General features: G+C 27.5%; 1 protein-coding gene across 3 annotated transcripts; it reads left to right on the top strand.

Moving 5' to 3' along the window:
• On the top strand, window positions 1-27,979 carry LOC112602701. 3 transcript variants are annotated; one of them, XM_025350915.1, is made up of 7 exons: window positions 1-161; window positions 12,153-12,234; window positions 21,487-21,687; window positions 25,504-25,690; window positions 25,773-26,024; window positions 26,091-26,266; window positions 26,772-27,979. In XM_025350915.1, the coding sequence occupies exons 1-7, from the start codon at window positions 97-99 to the stop codon at window positions 27,132-27,134; spliced, it is 1,326 nt and encodes a 441-aa protein (XP_025206700.1). In that variant the 5' UTR covers window positions 1-96; the 3' UTR covers window positions 27,135-27,979. The 3 variants fall into 3 exon arrangements, with proteins under 3 accessions (XP_025206700.1, XP_025206702.1, XP_025206701.1); XM_025350917.1 differs by lacking the exon at window positions 12,153-12,234; XM_025350916.1 differs by lacking the exons at window positions 1-161; window positions 12,153-12,234 and adding an exon at window positions 19,929-20,705.
• Window positions 27,980-27,985: the final 6 nt, after the last annotated feature.

The following is a 27,985-nucleotide window of genomic DNA, read 5'->3' as shown; positions in this document are numbered from 1 at the left end:
AGTGCGGTGTACGTTTCTGTGGTATATGTACGTGTGTGTATATAATACGAGCATTAACTTCACTACCCTTACGAAAAATATTATTCGAACAAATTGATGAGTAGTATGGATCCTTGGCTCGCACCCAGACTGAACCTAGACGTAGATTCGGATTATGAAAGGTATGATGACAAGACCTATGTAATAAAACATAAATTATATAATAGAAAATTTGACGTTTTATACAATAACCAAGACATAGGAGTGCCATAAATTATTAATAGATAATAAAAAATAAAAGAGTCATATTATTGTTTTATACAGAACAATTCTTTAATTGTAAGCATTCATTATTTTTAAGTCTATTTATGTTATTAAAAATATTTCTCTTGTAAAATTTACAATCAAAATAAAGCAACATTAAAAAAATAATTATATTATTTATCGTTATAACTTATTTAAATAAAAATATTTATTTTTAATTTCATATTCTAAACTAAAGTTTATGAAGTATTTTGATACATAAAAATCGAAATTTGGATTAGTAGTTCATGAGTTATAAGTATTAAAAGTTTTGATGGTCGGAATAGAAGACCAACATTTATGCAGGATATCTCCACACCACTTTATCTCGCTAACTAAAACTTTAAATACTGATAACTCATAAACTACTTGGCAAAAAAAACAATTGTGTTTAAATACTTCAAAAAATATACTACTACAGAATATGAAATAAAAAATGTATGTTATCATTTAAAAAAGAAGAAAAAATTACAATAATAAAAATTATCATGTTTTTTCAAAAATAAATGTCATTTTATTTCGTTTGTAAATTATGTAAGAAAAATATCCTCAAAAACATTAATAGATTTTGAAGTAATGAATGTTCAATTAAAGAATCATTTTATACATAGATAATAATTAGAAGTTGTATAATAATATTTCATTGAAAATTTAAAAAAAAATTTATAGTTTTATATTTTTTTATTATTTACCACAACACAAATTATTAAAAAAAAAAAATGATAAATTAAGTCATCCAGCAGTTATGCACTATAAATAACAACATATTTTTCATTATATACAAAATTGAAAATATTGCATCATATATAACTAAATTTAGAAATTTAGTCATATATTCCATTCAGTTATGGAATAATTATGCTTACGAGGAGTCAAAGCAAAGTATTGAACAAACTTTTTTGTAAAAATTGTATTTAATTGTTTATAATTATAAATATATCTAAGTAGGTAGATAATCAGAACAAGAGTAACAAGCTAAAAATGTATGTTTTTAAAATATCAAAATAAAAAAATAAAAAATCTGATATTTACGAGAATTATTATCGAGTGCATTCACAATTTATATTACATTGATAGTTAACAGTAAATTTAAAATAAGCGACCACTATTTCCTGATAATAAAATATTGTTTCACATAATATTTGCTTTAATAGTTTTTAGATATTCTTCATCCATACTAAATTCCAATCGTTCTATATGTAAATGTGATTAAGTCTTTATCTTCATTGATTATCACGTGTGGTTTTTTTACTCAAACAATAGAGTCTAAAATAGATTTTTAAGTTCCACTGCATTTAGACTGAAAATTCCACACACTATTCACGGTTGTAGACCTATTAATCAGATTTTCAAAGATCTAAAGCGTCTGACATCCGCTTTATCCAGAGCCTTATTGATAGTATTGACGCGCCATGATTATTTTAGCAACTCAACTTCTACATTTTTGGCGATACTAGGTTTCAAAGCAGTTCTATTTACCTCTCACTCAAATTAGTCACACTAATTTTTCAAGATCTAGCCCCCTTTATTGTATGACGCCCATTATAAATACGAGTAACTCCAACTTCATATATAAATCCCTAAATAATAATTACTTTTTTGTACTCTAAACACTCTTAGTATTAACTATTAAACATTAAATTTTAGTTTTATCAATTTATTTATTCAATATGCGTTGTCACCATCGAAATCGCATTTTTCAGTTTTCTATTTATTTATTGTCGGTATCAAAGTTTAGGAATGTTTTTTTTGTATTATTTTTAGCTAAATTCAGATAGAGAAATTTTAAAAATGCTGAAAGTTAAATCATCATTTTCTTATCACTTGTATGCATTGCGTTAAAAATACATTTTTTTGTTATTTAAAAAAATGTTTTGATACTTAAATTTAAGCCCCTATAAAAAGTACTGAATTAAAATAGGAAATTAAACACAGAATAATTATAGTTTCAGTTTTTAAGTTTTCGCATTACTTAACAAGTAACAACAAAATATTCATTACACAAATACTATGATGATATTACTATTTATAAATATTTTTTTTAAACTTTTATGTTTCTCACAATAATAGGTCATTGTATAAATTATTGTAATAAAGAAAATGTTTAAATAATTATTCACATTGTCCAAAAATAACAAGCATTTTATAATATGCTCAGGCAATGTATAGGATTCTCAAATTGGAATATTCCTTTTAACATTTATAATATTAATACTAACTAAATGCACATCAAAATATAAAAGATTACTCGAAAAAATATTGAGCAAAAAAAAAAAATTATTCGAAAAACTATGTCCTGTTCCACATTTTTTGGAAAGATAAGCCGCTATTGGGTTGGCGTTAATCGTTTAATATAGTCGATTTCTGCATAAATCCTAGATCACCTGTAATCAATAATATGTACCCACTATCTATGTGGTATTAACCTAGTGTTTAAGTTTATATATCAGCTACTTCCTGAATTTCAGTAAAAATATGTATAAGGTACCACTAGCTAGTACCTATCTACATAGATACGCACTAGACGACTCAAGGGTGCCAAGTTTGGTAAACCATTCAGTTAAAAAAAAAAAATAACTTTCAATACCTAGCTTCAAATAGTAAAATATTTTACAAATTTATCAATATTAAAATGTATCTATAGGTAACAGTAGTCAACGTTTATTTATCGGTTGAATTTTTTATATGGACGCACAGAAACGGTACAGAGCCATCGGGATTATCGATCGTTTTACTACTACGTCTATAGTCTATTGTTCTAAAAAGGGTAAGCTGAAATAAAACGTATACGTAATACGAGCTAGCCTGTAGCTACCGAGTATTATATTCTATTTTTGCCCATACAGTCCGACGCTAATTATCATTATTATATTTCCGTTGAAAACTAATCATTAATGTAAAATAAATTGTTAACTTCATACAAATAATATGCATTTGACATCAAGACATTTGATGTTTTCTTTAGTTGATTTATTCAATCAGCACGTAAGTACATTGAATAATTGAATAATTCAAAATAACTATTATTCAGACAACAAAAAAATATCTCGTTTCTGCAGTTTATTGACTGTGCAGACTACTGTAGGTACTGAATAAAATTATTTTTCAAATAAAAAAATTAAATAGTCACTTTGATAATAAAAGCTATTTAGAAAGTTTTTTTCTATAAAATATCATAGTTATTAAAAAATGATGAAATAGACTTGTTCCCTTTTACTAACAAGCCGTCCATTTCACTAATGTAATGAAGTATTTAAACTTTTGTTTTTAAAAATGGTTATTTAAAATCAATCATCAACTAACCTTACCATATTTGTAATATAAAATTTAATCTTCAGTATTTGAACGGTAAATGGGATATGGGAACTTAAAAAAAAAATAAATAAAACTATATAAAAAAAAATAAAAATTTAATTTGGGTCGCAATTGGGCGGTGGTGATGTCAGCAGTGATAAAGACATATTGACACGTTCTCGCCTTAGTACGCGTCCACACACGTGAAAATTTGAGATATAATTATACTATATACGGTTATTTATTTTCGTTTCGCTTACGACGCGCACGCGCGCGTGTGTATGTGATGTCCGTCACGTTGTACCGAGCGTGATTATACACATAATGATACCTTTACCAAGATTCGAGTCGGTGTGGAAAATAGGTTCACTCGTATTGTTTTGTTCCCCCCAGCCGTGTCCCAAGAACTCTAAGTTAAACGCTTATTTCATCCCCGTACCCGGCTTTTGTTCGTTAGATGTTAATAATGTCTATATCATACTAATTGTTGTGTTAATGCACCATTTTGGACAACGATTGTATAAATTTAATTTTTAATAATTTTAACTCTTTAAGTCGGGAGTAATTGAAATTCCCGGATCGAAAACAAAATAAACTTAACAAGTGCCTACTCCAAATAACAATGAAGCCCTATATCAAAGACGTTTTTTCTGATACCAACAACTCAATATTTTATATTTTATGGATTTGCCATGAAACTGTAGTAATTTATCAAACTATAAGTATTAAAGTATTATACGTATGGCCAGGTAAAAAATAAAGTTCTATACAATTGAGTAGCATCATCATTTATCGTTAAAAGCTATTGTTATGTTAAGTGTAGATGTAAAACTGTCGATTTGAATGTAAACACGACTCATGGTAGATTATTATAAAATAATATACAAATTAATGACCCGATGACCCTGTTGTGTATCTATGGCGCACGTAATATAAATGTTGGACAATTCCAAACTATGTAGGTATACAAATGAATAAAACACAACAAAAAATATCAGAGTTACAGTATTCTCTCAGATAAATATAATAAACGTTATAAGTCACTAATATTTTTTTAAGCTTTTTTAATACGATTATAAGTTTACTATTTGTTAAAAAAGAAATATATTTAAATCCTGTTTTGATACCCAAAAATGTTTTGAGCATTACTAAAACTAATAATACTTACATTATAATAAAATAATATTAACTCAAACGTGGTTCTTTAAAATCGTATAAGAACGAAATAAAAAAACAACCAAGGTTCTTGGTTATTCAGTTGAATAAATTTGTTTTTTTTTCAAAATTATTTTTTTCTGTACTTGAGTTTTTAGTATAGTTATTATTTTTATTTATTAAGAAATCAGTTTATAACTATGATACTTAGACAGTATCTATTATTAATTAATAATAATAGAGTTTTATCGATCTAAAAATTCATATATAAATATAAATCAGTATCATTATGACAAGACAGCTACTTAAAAATTATGTTTAGGAGTTCGTAGTACATATGAATATTAGTGTATACCTATTATTATTACAATCTACCCTCAAAGCTCAAGAAACAGAAAAACAATAAATGAGCTTTCAGCCAAAGTTGATTAAAACAAATTTGACCGTTTTACAAATAGGCCACCTTAACAGATGATGAATAATTGTATTTCCTAGTATTACATAAATGGCACGTTTTTATAAAATAATCGAAAAACGTGCGTTCAGACTCCGGAGGAGTTTTAATTTATTCGAGGGAAAAGTAACGGAGTCAAGATTGTTGTATAACTATACTATATTATTATTATTACTATTATTCTAAACAATAAAACTTCATTATACTTGAAATTCGAGCTTTAGAGAATGATCAATGTACCAACAACTTGACACACAGCCAATCCGCAGACATAACATTTATATTTACAATAATATTTGAAACGTAATAACTAATAAGTATAAATTTACACGACATGCATATAATTTATTACAAAGTCAAAAATGCAATATTACCCCGGTCCCTAAAAAGAAAATTTGCAATTTTTAAAATTTTTTTCAATCAATAATATTAATATCACAAACAAACTTTGATCTAATCGAATCCGATACATTCATCATGATTTAGTTATTGAGCAAAGGTCGTATTTCTATTACACAGATAAACTTATAACTGAATATTTTATACATATTTATAGTTTAATATGTGTAATTAAAAATCCCACTTGTTGCATGATAAAATATTCACACTTTCTATAGTAGTATTATATAGTTTCAATTTATATGTTTAATTTAATAAACATACACAATTACCAAAGAAAAGCCAAATATAAATATATTAATACACATTATTACCTATGTAATTATTAGTTCATCAATCATAATAATAAATTCCAAAAAATATTTAGTTTTAAAACCGACAACTTATTAATTGTACTTGGTACTTACTGAATATAGATTACAGAAAATAAATATGTGATTAATTTTCTTATTATTATTTATCTTTCTAAATATAGTCGTACTTTTTATAAGTACAGTTTGTTGTTACGCCACGCCATTATTCCCACCAGATTTTAAGAAATTAATGTCTTATAGTGATTAAAAACCTCACAAATTTTCAATTTTATTTGTTTTTTTAACACTTATCAGTTATTGCACTTACGTAATCATGTTCACGTGTCTTAATAGTTATACTAGATAGGATTGGTAAGCATATATTTTACTACTAAAAACTATAGAATTACAAGAAACAAAATTAAAAAATATAAATTAAAGTGCGAGAAACATATTATTACTACAAACACAGTAACATAGTATATGATATATTACTTTTACATAATTATGTTATATACTTTCGTTTTATGTTTTTTTTAATAATACTGATTTTTGGGATTAATCGCTGCCCAGAAATGATTTTTTGGTCTTGTATTGAGAGAAATAAAACACTACCTTACACTAGTTAGTCATAGTCTATCTTACGCAATAAAATAAATCTAAATTCTGCTTAAATGAAATCATAGCGTTTTCTTAAAATAATTAATTGGCCTATTAAAAAAATTTAATGATTGAAGTTATTTATGACCTATTGTAATTTTTACTCCAATGTAATTAAAAACATATAATTGAATCGATTAATTATTTAAATCAAAAATGTTACGAGAAATTTAAATTAAGAATTTTAGTTTCATTCATGACAAAACTATAAGCTGTGTTCAATTATAATATACATCTATTTAACATAACATTAAACTTTGAAGCTTAAACAATCAATAATAATAATAATTAAACACTTAAAACCGTTTCTAAAATACAATTAATTTTAAATTTTCAACAACACTGATGTACTTAAACTAAATTGCAAACATTATATGATTTCACTGCCAATATTCTAAATGTATATATAATATATATATATTAAGTCTCGAGTCTTGACTATATTAAATTTACTTGCTACTAACTTTAGCGGAACGATTTCATTCTATGAATTATTGTAAATATCTAATGATTGATATTATTCATTTTAAAAGGTTTAAAGGGTTATAAGTATAACACATATTTGTAGTTTGTACTATAATATTACAATTTACAATAATGAGCTTTTTTCTAATTTTTTTTTTTTTTGCACTTATTTTGTAGCAAATAAAAATAACTCAATATTGAGGGTAGTTTATAATATAAAATTAGATGTAATTTGTACTTAGAAAGCCAAAAATATCTATTACTTTTCAAAATATCAGGAAAAATAAAAATAAAATGACAAACTTAAAAAAACACCAATTTTTGACTAAATTGATTTCTTTTTTTTATTGATTCAAAAATGAATGAAAGTAACAATTCTTTTATTACTAAATTTCAAATTTTGATGAAACTTTATACTTATCAAAATTAGAAACATTTTCTATTTATCTAATCGTAAAATCAAAAAATTGTGACCTACTTATTGACAAAGTGTAGACACTAAACATGCTTAAAACCTACTATTAGCAAAGCGACTTCCCTTGTTTTTTTTCTTTTCACTGGGTGGCTGAGTATGCAAAAATCATTTTTATACTATGTATATACAAAAGCGTATTCTTTAACAATTCCAGTTGTACCTGTTTTCGATATAAATATTTTTTGTTGTTGTCTTATATTTCACGTGTTTTAATAATACTGGTAAGTATACATACACACACACGCGCACGTATTACATAAATTGAATACATCACGTCGTTATTACAACAACTGCATCACGATGTATATTGCTTATGAAAATGGTCTATTGTTTTCCGCATAATATGACATATTGCACGCGCATGTACTATACACAATTATTATAATAATTATTATAGTGGGCGTGTTCATCAAGCATGATCACCCCAATTTTAATTAGCATATTTAAATTCATATTTTTAAGTATGCTTAAGGATATTATTTTCAATTATTATTTTTTTAAATTAGGACGAACCTTTTACATTGTAAATTATTAAGCACACATGATTATTTCAGAAATGTTTATGTAAATGATTCAAAAACTACTGATTATAATAATTCGATTTAAATTCATTGAAATTCTTTAAATATTCATCTGATTTATAATTTACATGAAAAATAATAATAATAAAAGTTGATATGAAAACAAGACACTTATCAAATAAAATTTAAATACATAAAAAATATATAGCTCTTATGTATACTTAAAAATCCCGAAAATCAAAATTTGAATAAATTCTTGATTAAAGAAAAATATTTGGATAATAATTATGCTTAAAGAAAGACTCTATAAAATATACAGTTTACATATAGGATTAAAATTATATAGCTACATAAGTACATATCTTTTTATTTTTTACTTGTTTTTCTTCCTCGGTGCATATGAAATGAGACTATTTTATACTTTTAAAATTTAAAAACTAAAAAAAAGCATCAAGAAAACAACGATCATGTAAGGTGGGAAACTCGGTATTATGATGGTGTAGTGGTGTATATAAATTAATCAAACCTAGAATAACAAAGATAATTTTACAAATATTGTCAGCGTCTATTTCTAAAGAAATTTTTTATTTATTTATATTGCTACTATTTTTCTAATAATAGTATGATATGTTCAACAAATATTGTTAGCAAAAACATAACATATAGGTAATATAAATACAAAATTAATATCAATATATTAATATAAGTATATCATAATTTTACCAATTATTTAGATTGGCATTTTCTTTACATGATTTAATTTTCAAAATATTTTGACTTTTTTGAGCTATTTATAGACAACTGAAATTTTCAATTTTTTTGAAAATTTTTTTTTGAAGTTTTGATAAATTTTTTTTGGCCAAATCAAAATACTTGAAAATTTAATACAAAGTTTCTTATAAGTTATTCTTATAGTGATCAAAAAAATTTATGAATACATAGTCACAATTTTTTTTTATTAGCATTTGAAGTTCAAATATTGACAAAAATTCGTCAAAACCATGAATATTTGCAAACTATTTTGAAGGTATAATTCATAAAAATGTTTGTATAAGTAGCTAAGAGTTGAAAATTGAATACAAGATTTTCCATAAATTTTGCTTACAATAATTATAAAAGAATTAAATTTTGGTGTATTCAAGCGATTAAAACATAAACCACGGAAATTTAAAAATTTTAAATTTTCACATTGATTGTACCACAGATTATAATATATATAATAATCCTACAGTAAAATAATAAAATGAAAATGTATATACCTATATGTATTATACAAGATGATTATTATAGTTACAAACTAGATATATTATATTGTTCTGTGATATTATGGTATTTCTTTTTGTGTAATAAAATGTTTACAATCATTCTTTTGGTATACCAGGTATATCTATGATAATATATTAAGGTATTATAAATTATGATAACTACATGCAATTTTTTTAGAAAAATTGATTAACCATGACTTTTGCAAATGCATCCTAATTGAAAAATAAAATATTTGTTCTAAAATAGAATATATGACAATAATATTTAAATATAATATATCCAAGACTGACAATCATCTCCGTTCAGAATCGTTTTTCGTATACAATGATACCTATCATTACATTCAAATTTAATCTACCCTAGTCCGAGGTTCATCCCACCCCCTAATGTACAACAGAGCGGTACCCACTTGCCCACTTTTTTAAATTTCATTGTGTGTAAAAAAAAAAAAATGATGTACGTTACGATAAAAATGTTCAATTTCCTACTTTTTGAATTATCAAGTCACAACTAAAATAGACAAGAGTCAGAGATTTACTGTAAAAATAGGTGTGTGTATGTGTATGTGTGTGTGGCCATTGACTTGATGATTATTATAGAAAGTGATATAGATATAATAAAAATTAAAACGAATACAACTTAAAAAATTCCTAAATTATGATAACACCTCCTATCTTTTGGATAAACTACGACCATCGTCGGTAACACGTGATTTCAACGAAAATTATGACAGACTAAGAAACGATGAAATTATTGTCTTTGCGACTCTGTCTTTACTCATTAAATAGTTGCATAGTATTTAATGAGAAATCATATTGTACCATACTACAATTGCAATTTATAACCCATTATTTATGTTTATAAAAGACTCCCAAATGACAGTCGTGTATGAAAAATTATTTCGAACTCATATTAACTTATAGAAGATATAAATAAATACATTACGATTTCGGTTTTATTTACTTATTGTTTTTCTATACAGATATAATAGTCGGTCATCAGTATGACACGCGAGTGGGTAAAGGGTCAAATATGATATACTAATCACAATGATGACGCATGTATATATTATATATTATTAAAAAATGCACTTTAATGAATACTGCTTCGGTCACACATCGTTATCAAATAATAATATATAATCAGAACACATAGCCTGCAGCTAACATAGCTTATACTCAAAACAAAAATTGCTCAATTATTCACCGTTATCAATATTACTTAAATTAAATTATATAAATGTTAACATGAATATATACATACGTTTGTATTCATGCCACACAAATTATTATAGTTATAAATATTTTTGTAATAATACGAAAAAAATATGAAATAAAATGATTATTGTTCAATGAATTGCAGTATAATTCCTATATTTGCATATATTATTATACCAAATTGTTAAATGTAAACTTATACATTATTTTGAATTTATATATCAATGATTCGTTTTCAATTTACTTTTCTTATCTCGATTTTATTAAATCAAGTATCAATTTTAAACGTTTAAAAATTTAAATATTAATCAAAATCAACTTAATTTTGGCATAATTAATAAAAGCACAAATATATTATAAAAAAATATTATATATACCAATAAATCATGACCAAATCTATTCATACCAAAGAATAATAAAATTTTACTTGGACACTAGAGCCCCAATACTATGATAATGTACATGTAATATACTATGGTTAATATCAGCAAATTTTTAATATACACTATAAATATAGCATTATTTTTCATGAAATAAGTTATTTATTATCATTTTGATTTCGATTTGATGGTTTTATACGACTTAAATATTATTTTGCTGCGATAAAAAAAAAATAACGTAAATATTAAGGAATTCGAGTACTTGCACGTATATTGGTAACGTGTCTATGCATAGTTGCATGTAGAATGTGTTTAAAGGTGTTTTTATTTTTTAACTCGGGTTCAACATACACTGCAAACATAACAATATTATAAATAAAGATATAGAAGTAGATTATCTTGTACTATTTAACTGATCGTTTTAACTTTATATTATATTATATATTATATTGCTATATTTTTAAGTGTGTGTATTAAATGTTGAGTTTTTGTAACTGTCGAAATTAATAGTTTTGATCAAATATACTAAAATAAATAAAGATATATTATGTTTTATTTATCCATTTCATTTTTTTTTCTTGCTAAAGACATTTTTAGTATATAAAATATTAAAATATACAGTAAATTAAATACATAAGTATTGATTAGACAATAAGCAACACTGATATTTAAATTGGCATAGTTTTTCTCAATATTAACACAAATACAAAAATCCACAATAAAGGATAACAATTTTAACATTAACATATTATAATTTAACTCGTGTTTCGATGTCTTACCAAAATAATATCAAAAATATATTAATTTATATTAATCAATTATCAACAATTATTATATGTAATTTTGTAAAAATTTCATTAAAGTATAAATTTACAAAATTAATTAATTTTTAATAATTTTTAATTAGACATAGTGTGATAAATAAAACATCCATTACGAATTTACATACGATTGTAAATTAATAACCGATCGATGATTTCATTGTTCAACTAAAAAAATTGTCGAGTTCATTAAGGATAATACTATTAGCACTTTGTTGTATATATTTATGAAAAGCTCAATTAATAAAGATCACACGTAAAAATTAAATAACTCGTAAATCGCAAATCGCTGTACAATACATAACTGAAATTTTTATACTTATTATTGTTTATGATATGTTTATATATTTAAAGTTTATATATCTAAACGCGTAATATAAATTGTTTACATATAGGTAACCTTACCTATGTATGAGTTGTGTTAATCGTCGCAATGTTAAAACATAATATTATTTTTGATATTATTGTAGAAGCATCAACCTCGACGCAAGTGGGATGAGCCAAAGCGATGAAGGGGAATATAACTCGTTTACTAAGAAAAAACCATCTCGAGTACGTACCCACAATTATTATTGCTTATTATAATAATATGTCGAGTAGAAGTACTCACTCATAGGTGTAGGGTGGTAAGATTTTTTTTAGGGAGAGGGGGGCTGTAGCCTTCCTAGGGGTAGACATGTACTAACTCGTAGAGGGCTTCGTCTGAATTTTGGAGAGAGACTATCTTCCAAACTGGGTAGCTAAGCCTCTCCCTAAGTACGCCTATGTACTCGCTAGCCAGTAAACATTTTTTATGAACCTACTATAATAATATATCTGTAATGTAAAACCTTCAACTTAACATATGCCTATAAAATTATTATAAAACAATAAAAAATCAGAAAATGACTATATAGTATATACACTGTAATATATATATATATATATATATATATATATATATATATATATATATAATTGCTTGTGACCTATAAGTATATACATTATTAGCATATAATATTATTTGATATGATCACGCAGCAGTGCAACACGCAATATATTTTGAGACGACTAATAGCGAAAATATGCGTTATAAGTATACAAATGACGGCGGAGCAATAGTCCAACGGAATGCAGTTAAATCTAAACGTATCGTTTTATCATCATGGATTTAAAAAAAATGCCATTGTGTCCGACATCAGCGTGATAATTTTATGAATTATAAAAAAAAAACTTTCAAAAATTAACCTTATCATCCCCCTTATAACGAAAAAATCATATGACCATTGACTGATCGTTGCTATTAATATTATATAGGTAATACTCGTATAATAATATTATTGATGTCAATACTCGATTAATGTCCAACGATATTTTTACTGATATAATTTCATAAAGAGGTGAGTGTAATGGTTGAACTAAAGAGTTGGACGGCCAGAGCGATGTGCTGGACAAAAATCCCAAAAAAATAAATTCCCACTCCCCAGTATATAAATAAATCAACTTTTATACTTTTTTAATGATGATTAGTAATAAAACAAAATAAGAGATAAAAAAGTATATAATGCATAGATAGTTCTGGTAATAGTTTATACATTTAATTTGTTATATAAACTATTTTAACACTGTTCATTTCTAAGCATTATTGGGTTTAATTTTATACTAAAGATTTGTTTTTCTTAACATTTTATTTCGCAATTTGCTGTAACAAATAGGAGGAAACTTGCCATTTAAAAATGACACGTATCAAATTTATTAAAGCATACTAAAGAAGGGCCACTCAAAACGTCATTGCACTATTTTTAAAATTATTCAGTCAGATGCATTACAATTTATACAAACTCACCCAGACGAAAACCTCTCTATTTTATTTTATGTATATTATACCAATGAGAACCTACATATATATATATATATATATATTATACCAATCCACGCGTATACACACGTGATTACCAATGAGTAATAAACTAATTGCTAATTATAATAAAGATTGAACAGTTGTGTAGTGGGTGTTAGAATATTATTTTATGCACTCCTTTTTATAGGTATATAAAAATATTACAGTCAGTCCGACTCTCGTCATATTATTTATACGGCCGAACACGACCTTTACACGAGCTCTGTAGTATTTACCACATCATAAATAAACCACATGAGTTTTGAATAAGCCGACCAGGTTTTAAAATTGTTTACCAATACATTGTCAATACGTTTGAATTAATATCGAATATCAATTGTAATAAATGATTAATGATAGTACTAACTAGTATAGGTATATTGTATAACATTATCCGAATGTATCTAAATTTACAATAAAATATGTATATAATTTTATTATTAGCCGAGGTGGTGGATCGATAGAAATTATAATATTGCTGCAGGGTAAAAATTCATCGTGTCTGTACATTAAACGTATAAATTACATACTCGTATTCAGTACATAATAATAAAATATTGTGTCAATCGAAAATCAGTCAATAGCATCTCTCACCTATCTATATTAGAACATCGCCCTTATAGCTTATGTAGACAGACACAATTGCAATCTCGTGATCGTGTATACATTATATAATAACCGGACGGACATTAAGCATTTTTACGCGTTCATTATAATATCATGCGCATAATTTAATACTATTGTATAATAATATTATACTGTGCGGTATAGGCACCTATAATGTGTTATTTACACACGTGACTGCGTGGGCATTAACAAAACGGCGAGGCGTTATTGTTATAATAATAATAAAAATTATTATTATTATTATTATATCACTGTTTTATTATTTAATAAAGTATTTACATGATATAAAGTATATTATCATACAGAGTATATCGCAAAGATTTAACACTTTTATATTTAAACATGTCAATTATTCGTGATACACACTGTATATAAATTTAAATTACATGTAACATTTCCTTCAATATACTATGTTTATTAATATGATATATGATAATATCATTGAATGCAATACCGTAATATTTTTTTTTTCTACAGCCGGTAGAATTTATACGTTAACTCATCACGTGAACGTGGCACATGTAACGCGTGAACCAGAGTAACAAAATAATGGGTGCCTACCTAGGTTATTACAATATTACAATATGGCGGGTAATTAAGATACGCAGAATACGGAATTTACAAAAAAAAATTTGAATTCCTCTTTCATATTTTTTTTAAATGTTTTCTTTACATAATATTATCTACTCCGTATATGGTATATTGCCATATTGGTAATGTGTAGAGGAAAGAGATCGTGATGCGTCATGTGTGATTGTATATTAAACATTTATTGTAAAAAGATATATTATTTTATTTCTATAATAATGTTTACAATCTGTAAGGATATCATAAGTACAATAAGATAATACGTATGAATGTTTTTTGGTTATGTCATCAATTTATGGCAGTAGTGCATTAACCATACACAAGTATATATTAAATGTAAACTATTACAATTTAAAAATTACCATAACTCTTATAAAACCTAACCTAACCGGAAAAACAAATTTTTAACTAATAATACTATTAAATTTAATGTTTATAGTAAAAATTATAAAATATTTTATTTGATATAATATATACTAGCTTGTTATATTCTTACGAGTATTATAATTATAAAATATACTCTGTAGACAATGGAATTACATGTACAGTGTATACACTTCAACAGTTGTGAATTTAAGCATAAAGTAAAAGTATAATAAGTTTAGGGTAATAACAAGTTTTAAAGTTGGAAAATCTTTTTAAATTACTGATCATGAATAATATGTAGTAGGTTATTAATAAACTTTTGCGTAAATTAATTTTATATTTTATGTAATATACATTATAAATGCTAACTTACTAAATTATTTATTATAAAATAATAATAATAAAGAAAGAAAGAAAAATAATTATTTACTTTTAATTTTTAATTATTTAATATATTTCAATACTGATGCCATATTATAACTAATATCTACGTTGTAGTTTTAGTAAATATTTAAATACTTAATACGAGATCTACAAAAATTTTTCAAAAAACATAATAGGTACTAACTATAGTACATTATAAATTAAATAAATAATTAACAATTTTGGAACTCAAAATTGTCTTAAAAATAAAAATGCTATGAACGGAATAATGAATAATTAATACTAATTTTTAGTATCATCATATTCATATTATATTAAACCAGCACTCAGCATAATATTGTATACACTCATATGTTAAATAGGTATAGTCAATGTATAACGAGAAAATAGTACAACGACCTATTTACTTTAATATTTGTTTAGTGAGTTCTTCGATAAACAAGTGAACCTATCCTAACACAGTAATTATGAAATAATACTATATGTAACATGACAATATACTGAAGTCGATCATACAATTATTATATTTACAATAAATGAATATTTTTTTTGTCACATAATACAAATATTATACTTAAGCTCACATAAATAAATAACTTAAATATTTTTTTATAGTTAATATCTTTATTCTTTAATTCGTTTATAATCTGTTAAGCTTAAGTTTACCACCATCTAATTCAAATAATAATGCTAAATCTTTTTCGTTGTTGGTTATATTTAAATTTCTTTCCCGATTTCTGACATATTTTATGCTTGAGGGCGATAAAAGAAACTTATACCATTTTTTTATTTACACTTTGAAGATAAATAGTAGATGCTTTAATGTTATTAAACAAAAATATTGTCTAAACGATAAAAATACGATTTTGTTAAAACGTATACAACTGTGCACCAACGGACTATTATAAACACGAATAGGTATAAGGTATACTACTATGCTCTACACTAGTACATTTACGAAAAAAATCGTAAATAATAATAACTGTTTATGAATGCTTAATAACAATAACAACACTAATAATCAGATCTATAATCTAGATTTTTTTATGTAAAGCAGAGAAGTATTAAAAAAATATAATTTTATAAGAAAACGCAATATGTCGTTCAGCTGAACTAATAAAGTTTTTTTCTGTTATTCAATTTTTCTAAAAATGAAATACTATACATGCTAAGTAATATTCTTCCATGGTGTTATGTGTTAAAATTTGTAATACGTAAATAACGTAAAAACGTATATAAATTTTATAATCAATTATTTTTTTTTTTTTTTAATATAGTTTACTTATTGGTGATTTAAAGATGGAAAGCCCACTAAATTCACAACAACATATTAATAAATTCTCTATTTTACAGTAGCAACATTTTTTTACAATAAAGCCAATTCCAAGGTACCTATAGAGTCTATAAACTATAAGTAGTTATAACTACAAAAGACTATCTACTTATCTAGCCACTACACAAATCAAACTTGCAAAATTGATAAAACTCAACAAGTTCTGTATTTTTTAAATAGGAAAAAACTGGATTTATGTAAGGAACTCCAAAAAAATAAATATTTTTAGTAAATACAAGAAGTACGAACTAATTCTATACACTTTCTTTTGACCTGCATTTATAAATTCATTTCAAAAAAAATGGAATAAAAACGATTAAAATGTAAACTCTATTTATCCATATTATTTAAACGTAGAACTTAAGTAGGTATATTACAATCCAAATATTAGGTACATTTTAAATATTATGTCTACCGTTTTCCATATAATTTTGAACGTAGATTTTTAAAAATGAAATTTCAAAAATTTTAAATTTTGTTATTTTAACAAATCTAAAACATACTATTTATACGGCCATCAAGAATATCAACTTCATCTTATCTCTTAATGTTTCAGAGTAAAAAATCCGTAAACAATATTTTCAAAATTTTAAAACTTTTTTAATTCCTATTTTGTCGAATATACTCAATTAACTGAAGTCAGACATAGGTTAAATAAATTCACACTAATTGCGCACTAATTATTGGGTAAACAAACTACAACTAAATTCAAAATTTTAATGAAAAAAGAGGTATAAAGATACTTCTATAGTTTCTCTTTAAAGTTTAAATTTCAAAATTGATAGGGTGTCAAGCAAATTCAAAACTAATTTCACGATAAACATTTAACCAAAAAAAAAAATTTTAATTCGTAATGGGAAGGAGGTTGGATAAAAGTGCATAATCCTATCATTGCTTTAGCAGATGTCTTATATCGTATTAATTTTCTGTGTACCAAAAAATACCCATAGTAATAATTTATTTATGTTGTAAAAGTTATATAATTAAATAATTATATAACTATTATTAATTATTATAATATGTTTCTTTGTCTATAATAACTAAACTGTGATAAAACATTACTAAATTTAATGTTATACACTAAATACACAAAATATATGTGGTAAAAATTTAGAATTAAGTAATGCCATAACATATTTATATACCTACCTAATAGCTATTATCTACTCAAGATATAATTCTAATACCCCAATTGCTATAATATGTTTTTTGGAGAATTTGACAATTAGTAATATTTAACTTGTTTTTTTCAATTCTATATGTCTATTGTTTACAACGTTGGTATGTTACTTATATATATATATATCATAATATTATAGTATCTAGGTAGACAAAATTCTTTTGTGTTCTTTGTTAAACTCTTCTCCGTTCGTTTAGTACTAACTTCTAACCATAAGAGTATTAATTTTATCAGGACATTATAAAATATATTTTTAAAACTCGCATGTAATTTAATATTACTTAATAGTTTATGGTGAACTTAATGAGCAATGACGTATCAAATAGCAATCATATTATTTTAATGTAGGTATTATTTGTTTTATAAATATCAATATATCATAGATATATCATAGGTTATAGTAAATTGTAAATTGTTGCTTTTGAACATAACTATTCTATCCTATGCCTACTATACAAACTATAATAACGATTCGACACGTAATAAAACAGTAATATTAAACTTCCTCATTATATTTGAAGTTTTGTTTATTGTGTGTTGGAGTAGTAGTTCTCGGTATAAGTGTATAACCACTAACCATTGCCCATTGAGCACCAGATCAATGTTGTACTTTGCTCCTGTTTACCTTACTTCCTCGAGTTTTGATTTATTTCGTTGATATAGGTAATAACAATACACATTATAGGCGCAGTTACGCAGACATTTCAAAAATACACTCAATAGCCGTAGCTCGAGTTAAGGTCTAATAGGCAGGTATTATTATATCGATTACGTACATCGGTCATCGATATTATACTGGATAGGTGTTATAACTATTATTAAGGTGTAATGATATGAAAAAGATATGTTACGTTGTATTTTAAACGATAATATAATATTTCGTAGTTCATATACTAGTTTTGAAATCTCTTCTCTAATCGACATCGATATAATGTACCCATCTACACGTATAATATTGTGTCGCGAGACGACCGTACGCATGTACGTACGTATTTACTATTGTCTATTTGGTCATCGGTGGCGGACCCCGTCCACCCACAACCCGTGTAGAAGGAGCTGTATAGCTGGTATGCCCCCCCGGCCGCCGCTACCACGCGTTTACCGCGATGATGATGATGATGATGATGATGATGATGATAATGATAATAATGACGAAAACATCGCCAAGATTAGAAGTTTAGGGTTGTGGTCGTATGTAGGTATTCAAAAAAATCGCGTAACGAACTCAGTTCGCGGTGTCCGTCACGTGCGTTTCAAACATTTATCAACAGTCACCAACAGCAATAATTCCGGTGACTTTCGTACACGTACAATAATCATAATAATACAATAAATACACGCGTAGTTACAATACTTATAATAATAATAATAATAATAATAGCACGTTGCCGCCGTAGAACGTAACGCAACACGATCACGCGACACGCGTTAACCGCGCACACGCGGACGCCGTCACGTTCGGCGCAATGTGCTAGCCGGCAGCGCGATCGACCGCCGCCGTGGGCGACCGGCGGCCGCCGTAGCGCACGGTGTACCGCCGAAATTGTTTTTTATCGGCGGACGGCGATAACTTTTGAAATATTTCAATATTATACTGTGTTGTTGTTGCGATGCCGCCGTCCGAGTGCACCGCGTGAGCTGCGAGTGAGGAGCGTTCACACACCGCGGTGAGAAAATAATAATTATTGTTATCAAATTGTTCTTTTCACACATTTAATATTAATTGTTGAAGACGCGGCGGCGGCGCCGACGGACGTAGGACAGCACGTGTGTGTGTGTGTGTGTGTGTGTGTGTGTGCCTGTCGCGGCGTAGCCTGCCGTGTGGTGGGCGGCGGTCGGCCGAGGCACGCGACAGCTCGGTGGCAACACTGGGGGGCCAGCAGCCGCCGCCGGTTCCGAAGCAGCTTTGAACGTGCGTCGCGACACGCTAACTGCTAAGCGGCGCGCTACAGTACCGGTCCCGCCGCCACCTGATGAACGACGACCACCGTTAACGCGCCAACGTTCCGCAGGTATTACGCGTATTGTGCGTTAGCGCCGCGCACCGTCCAGTCGTCGAGCTCGAACCGTTTGGCAACGACCGTAATAACATAATATTATCGCTCGTTTGTTTTTTTTTTTTTTTTTTGTTATTATTATTCTCCGGTATAATACTGTTGTTGTTGTTGTTGTTGTTGTTGCCGTTGTCTTTCGGCGGCGTCCTAAAGTCTGTGCAACGGTAACCAATGATATACCGTTGTCCGGCGGTCATAAAACACGGCTATTACAATAATAATTATCGAATCGTCGTTATTGTTGTTAGCGCGGTGGAAATACGCGTGTTATTTTATTTCCTACTCTGCCGTCGTTACACCATCACTGCGTCGTGCGCGAAACCGGAAATTTTGCGCGGGTCTCCGATCTGTCCGCCGAATTCGTGTTCGATATTCGTTCGTAAGTAGGTATTATGGTATTCTCGTTTTCGGCGTGAATTTGTTTGCGTTCGTTTGCGTCGTTACGAACACAGTATTATCATTGTTTTACCCGCCGATCGTCACAATCGTAAAACCACACAGTAATATTATAATATTACATTATTAATTATCGTATCTACCGCGTACGACTGGATCGAGTGTTCACAAACGAGTATTTGGATTACACCAAAAAAACACTAAAACAGTCATTTGGTGAGTGGTGCAGACGCGTTTTATTTGAACTTTTTAATATTTTATCTATATGTAAGATGTGGTGTTTTTTTTTTTTTATCTTTGATACGTTTCATTAAAAATCTTTAAACAATTCGGCATACATGACATTAGGGTTGCCATTCGTCCTTATTTCGCCAGGATACTACTGGTCAGCCGGTTTTCTAAACACTACAGTTCCGATATCTCTGAAATCCCGAGAAGGACGTTAAAAAAGTGCAGGTTTCTAAAAAATTAATTCCATATAACTTCAGAGGTGGACAAATTAATGAAAATAATTAACTCGTGTTGAGTTAAGTTAAAAGTTAATTGATGTCCACGTTTGCGTGTAATTATTTTATACCAAACTACTGTGTATAGCGAAAATTATACATTTTTTTAGTTTAAAATATGTCTATATCAAAATCGGTTTGCACAATAGTAAATTTAAACTTTTATATATAAGTATATAACCGAGTCCATATATAAGCCCATGAACTGGTTAGGTAGATAATAGGTACTAGGGGATATATCATTAAACAAGTTATTACCTCTTGTGACTTTTTCCTGTGGGTGTCTATGGAATCATACAGCGTTGAAAAAAATAAAACTACCCTCACCCAAAGACTCGATGTAATTCGACATTTGGATAAAATGATAATCGATGATAAAACCTTAAATAACGTGCGATGTTTGAAACATTTCTGCATCTCATTTCCATGTATTATATTGAATATATTATTATTGTAGTTTTGTATATACTTAACGACTGGTGTTTCCGTAGATGCCGATGGTGTCGGACATGATAATAACGCACCACGAAAACACTATGAAGGACAGACTGTCCGGTAAATCGCATGCCGTTTCAATTCAAATGGCGCCGCACATGAACGCGGAGCAATGTAATAATCTCGAAGGTGAAATGCAGCAGCTTACCGATAGAACTGGACCGCACCGGAATCAGGCGAAGAATATCAGCAAAGAGGTATGTGCCGATGATGTATAGATATATACGTGTAATTCACCAATCAAGTTCACCCCCTTTTTGTCTTGAATAATAACTTTAATAAAATTCGAAAATTTTTGAAATCTTTAAATACCTTGGTGTATTTAACGACCATATTTTCAATTACTTAAATTTGAATACCATTTGAAGGGTATCCTGTGGCGATATAAACTTCTTTTTTTTTTAATAATGCAGATCTTCTTTTTTTTACTATAGACGATTGAACAAATGATTTTTCATAGAAAATTTTAATATATAAATCAAAATTCGAACAAATAGCGTTACACGCTTTGAAAATTGCTCGAATATTCTGTAACAATGCCTTTAAAAGGGAGGTTTAATGTTGACCTTCCAGACCAATCATATTGAATTTTAATTGAAAAAAAATATTATTAATTAAATGTATCTAAATACTTTTAAAGCACTTAAAAATGTATTTAAAATACGTTTTAAAAAAGTTCTTGGACAAAGTTTTTTATGTTTATAATATCTATGTATAAAATCAAACAAGTACTAACTTTCAAATACTTTTTCTGTTTTTAATTTAATAACATAAAATAAAAAAAAAATATCTGATAATAATATATAATAATCGTATATTCTAATAATGTATATTTTTATGTGACTTTAAATAATAATAATAATATAGGTAGGTACCCACAACCAAAAACAATGACAAAAAAAAAACAGATGAGTAATTTATAGTTACACCAAATCAAGTGGTGTAAAATACTCAATAAAATTAATGTTATGTATAAAACATTAAAATGCTAAAAAAAATTGAAAATATCCATAAATATTAATATTTTAAAGTATATGTATTGTACGCAAATACTATTTTTACTGTGTATTCACATGCATATTTCAAAACTTTTCAAAATAATTATTTGTATCTATACTTGAAAAATATATTTAAAAAGTATCTTTTACATGACTACCGCCAATCGCCTACTTTGCATTTTGGGGAAAAGGGACCACAATTAACTAATTAATTGGTTTTTAATAATATATTAATTATACATTATCTTAATGTGGTATCTATTTATATATTACATATTTTATGTTTTAATATTATGTATGATAATAATAATAAAATAAACAGGAGTCAAGAATTTGTATTTTACAATTCTTCATCATTGTGCGTAATATAAATGTAAAATAAAACAGGCGAAGTATATTTGTTCAATTGTGGTCACGTGATGATGTTAAAACCATATTCATATTTATATTAGCTGCTTATCAATATTGATATGTTTTTTACACCCATAGAACCATCTAATCTTATATGGGGAGTTCTTCCCATATGTAAATCATTTTAAATTCAAAATGTATTACGTATTGATATTGCATATGTATGTAAACATAATTATTGCAGATTATTATCAAAAAAGAGGGTATGTATAGGTACATAATTTAACGACATGATGGCGGTCGGTCAATCATTCGCCATTACCATACGTTTATATACATATATTGATAAAATCAATGATTTTCTATAGGTAGTAGCTAGGGTTAAATACAATTTATAATCAATGGTAATAGGTACATTATGTTATAATCGACATAAAAATAATATTTTAGCTTATACTATAGGCCCAATAGTTGTAGTCGTTTACCGTCATTTGTCTACAACACTCGAACGCGTGGTTATCAGCTGCAGTAGACGTTGTTCGTATTATATAGGTACTAGGTAGCTATTAGCGAGTTATTAGTATATACATGATATATCTGTATGGCTATAAAATATAAGTATCTAGTGTCTATATATTGTGTGTTATACGATATTATGATGTATTATTATTATAAATTTACAATTGTAAATGTAAACATAGCGAAAACGCTTGATTACAAGTATTAACAAACAATAAAATTATTTTGTTTATATTTTCAAAACATAGCATTTAAAGTTTTTTGCGTGATATAATCATATTCCAATATATAATTATAAGAGTGTTCAAAATTCGTAATTTAATTTGGTAGTAGTGATATATAAATATACAATTAATGAAGATACCGCTCGGATAATGTGTTATTACTATGACAAATAACCTATAAGTGGATAATGATTCACTTGTAAAATTTATATGTAAAATAAAATAAAAATTAGGTAGGTACACGAACATGAAACAGTAATTCTATAAAATCAACAGCTTAAAATTATATACTTAAAATATAAAGGATTAACAATGAAAATAACTTAATTAAAATTAAAAGGAGTAAGTCCATTGCATATATTTATACTTAACTTTTAGTATTACAAGTATTTTATTCGATATCTCTTTAAATATAATACAGTAAAATAAAATATTTATGTTTAAATTAAAAAAAAAAATAAATAATTTATGAGGAGAAACAATATACAAGTTTTCACAGGTATAATTATTGTTTCAGAGAACTTAATATAATCGGGTTATATTAATATATTATTATGTATAAAATTATATTAATATCATTACAAATATCACTTATCGACAAGTGTTTTAACGTCATTATACTTCACCAATTGCTACTCTATTATCAATAATACAGAATAACTTAATTTAAACTGAAAGTCATTATTTTCCTTAAGTTCTGTTATTATTTGTATTAAACGTTAGAAATTAGAATCAAATACATTTACTTATAAATTGGAATTTATTTAAAAACCATCAAAAATTTCTAAATAAATGTGTTTGTTTTTACCTTATTCTAATGTATACAAATTATACAAAAAAAAGTATATTTTGTAACTTAAATATTTGTTTCTCCTTGTGTATATTAATTAATAAGAAATATTTAATTAATCTTAATTCACTAAAAATAATTAATACAATTAATATAAAAAAATTGTTTACCAAATTATCGAAATGTTTACATAATAACTATTCTTTAATATACCTATCATTTTTTTTAACCATAACTTTGATTAAGATCTTATTGTTATTAAATAAGTACTAAAATAGTAAAATGTAACTATCGCATGTAAATTTATTTAATGTTATAAAAATACAACGAATGATAGGTAGAATAATTTAGTACCTACTTGATGTATACAATAATAAGCAATATACTTAAAATAAAATAAAAGTCGGCTTTAAAATTAATTTATAAATTATTGCATATATTCTACTGAATTTTCAATTTTAAGTAAAGTTACTTAATTTAAAAATTATTTGATAACATTTATAATAGTATTTAAAATTATATATAGGTAATTATACTAAAGAGGTTTAATAATAATTAAGATTATCTACCTAAGTGCTATATTTTACGACCCTTTAAATAAATAATGACCTCATAAAAATATGAAATATATATATATATATTTAATCATGTATAATGTACTTGTACAATATGCATATCCAAATTTTTAATTGACGTTTACCCTCGATTCGTTAGCTACAGGTATTGAACGTTTATCATACTTAATATGATCAACCTCTATGACCCGTATATTTTTTTTAATAACCTGTCCCGATCACGTTGTATCGAAAAACCCGATTGTCGGCATATTATAATATGATCCTATTCTATTTACAAATAAACAACGGCGTGACAACGTGATCGCCCCCGATCAAGATGTTTGCTCATCACGTGGTGTTCTTATATGCGATGACGTTATTAATACGTTTCTTGTAATGTTGAAAACGTGATCATAATCAATTCAAATTGCCGTCATATTTAAATCGCTTAGAACGATTTTCGTATGAAAAAAAAATTCGATTTCTCCGTATGCGAAGCGTGTTTCGTCATAATGTTATACATTAACGAAAAATATAAACAAACATTACAATGATAATGTTTCTTATTATGCAGGACCCAATGTCACATCGTATAATAGAAAAACGTCGACGCGATCGAATGAATAATTGCCTAGCTGATCTTTCACGGCTCATACCTGCCGAATACATGAAAAAAGGTCGTGGTCGAGTTGAAAAGACCGAAATAATTGAAATGGCCATCAAACATATGAAGTATCTCCAATCTAACGTTTCCTCGACGGGTAAGGATTTTTGTTTTTGGAATATTATATATAAAGCATATTTGCTTAATGCTTATATTACGTATATACGTCACATATATAGTTGGGAATCAGCCACCGCCACGTAGTACAAATGAACCCACAGAACCAGTGGAAATCGAAAAGTCCGAGAATTCTACTCCCGGGGAACCCGAAAACTCCATTTTGATGGCAGACCAGTACAAGATGGGGTTTTTAGAATGTCTAACCGAGACCATGCAGTATCTCGTCGAAGGACATGGATATCCGCCCAACCACGGGTTGTGCTTGTCACTCATCAATCACTTACAACAACATTGTGCTCAAATTGTCAAAGGTATGTGTTATCATTGTTATTTTAATTGTAAATTAAATAAACAATATTTGTAACTCATTGCTGCAGGGAAACAAGTAATCCATGACGTGATGAAACAAGAAATTATACTAGAAGTGAACAAATTCAATGCAAACGTACTAACATACCTGGACAGAGATGGAGCTTACGACGAGAATGGTCAACAAAAAAATTCTTCCAAAAATTCAAAATCTCATACGTCGGTCAGCGCGTCATATGATCAGGTGCGTAATGCACTACACGCAACAGTGTACAATAATGTACCTAATGTACCAGTGACGGATTTAGTTAGGTTGCAGGGGGTGCTATTATCCTGGGCTTCAACGCTGAGGTTATTAAGGGGCCTAGGCTTGATATCTTACAAATTGTCTACATTGTAAAGTGATAAATTATTAAAAATATTGAATAGTGGTCTATAAATTATCCGCACCGCACCTTTTTACTGTTCTTGATAGTTCATGATTCAGTTTTATGATATAGCACATGAACAAAGGGTTTCCCCGTAGAAATATTTTCTTACTCAAATTCATCATCATTTAAATTAAATACAGAAAATAAATATAATTAATGCGTTATATTATATCACTTATATTACTTCTTTTTTTTTAAATGGGCCTCCAGTATTAGTAATTTTACTTCGATCCTTTGAGACTTATATCCAGCACTGTGTATATTACTCATAACGACAATTGCGTCTTACGAGATCTTATTTTTATTTCCATTCTATAGACCCTTGCAGACAGGTGCAGCATGTCGTTCACGACGGACTCGTATTCATCCAGCGGCTCCATGTACAAGTTCAAAACGGACATCAAACAGCGATTCAGCGCCGAGAACAGTGGCGAGGACATGCCCGATTATTATGCGCCTGCAAAGAAACGGCGCCGGAAAGAATCATCCGACTGCACTGAAGATAGACAGGAGGTGCCAATATTTGCGTTGCACGCCAACGGGTCGTATTATATACCACTTACCGTCAACAGGGACATTATACCGCCCATATTGGACCACGCGCTAACCGAAAACCGTTCGTCGGTCATCGTTCACCCGATATCGATTTCGGTCAACTTCCAAGCGACTAATCAGTTTTAAAAAATGATGGCGTAGTCACGACTGACGGTCGGATCACGACACCGATACGGCGTGAGGGTAGAGTTGTTGACTAAACCAATACAACAAATAACAACGTATTAGAACAACATTATATATGTCCTCAGCCATAATATAAATTTCGCAATTATTTGTATTCTCAATGCAATTTATTATATACGTGCGTGATTTTGTTTTATTCAGAAAATATATTTTGGGCTGTGAAACTTGCCCAAAATTTTGTATCGCCACACTTGGATAGTAAATCGAATACAGAAATTATTATTTTATATTATGCATGGCTCATTTTTTGCGATTCTTAAAATTTCAATTTTTTAAATCGAAAAACGATCAAAAACTACAAATCAATGAGTAAATAATATTGTAAATCGAATCCGATTAACGCTACATACAGTGGAACCTCGATAACTCGAATCGGTTGGAAGCGAAAAAAAAATTCGAGTTATCGAAAATTCGACTTACAGAGGTTACACATATGATATGTTATAAAGTAGGGGCCAAGACATTCTTTCTAGTATCGAAAATTCGACTTATAGAAGTTCGAGTTATCGAGGTTCCACTGTATATCATATATGTATATGTACCTAATTGTTTTTATTAATTTTAACACTCAGAATAATAAATATTTCTTTAAATGGAAAATTGTCAAGAACCTCTAGATCCCTGTTCCCTACTATAGTGGCAATACGTACTCAGATGCACCATCACATGTCTTGGGAATATGACTTTGTACCGCCGTCTTAACATTTATCAATATATTTTCGGTGTCGTGGTAAATGTGTATGTTACTTTTTAAGTATATAAATATAATGATTATATTATTACCATTAATG

This window comes from Melanaphis sacchari, unplaced genomic scaffold, assembly GCF_002803265.2.
Source record: "Melanaphis sacchari strain LSU unplaced genomic scaffold, SCAv2.0 Contig8_pilon_pilon, whole genome shotgun sequence".
NCBI classification, from domain to species: domain Eukaryota; kingdom Metazoa; phylum Arthropoda; class Insecta; order Hemiptera; family Aphididae; genus Melanaphis; species Melanaphis sacchari.
This window is presented reverse-complemented; position numbering and strand designations above follow the sequence as displayed.

What these genes read in the sequence shown, in the direction of transcription:
- LOC112602701 (XM_025350915.1), top strand. Translation starts at nt 97, where the DNA reads ATGAGTAGTATGGATCCTTGGCTCGCACCCAGACTGAACCTAGACGTA. An exon ending in CTAAGAAAAAACCATCTCGA is followed by an intron (nt 12,235 to 21,486) that starts GTACGTACCCAC and finishes GTGTTTCCGTAG; the next exon opens with ATGCCGATGGTGTCGGACAT. An exon ending in TCAGCGCGTCATATGATCAG is followed by an intron (nt 26,267 to 26,771) that starts GTGCGTAATGCA and finishes TCCATTCTATAG; the next exon opens with ACCCTTGCAGACAGGTGCAG.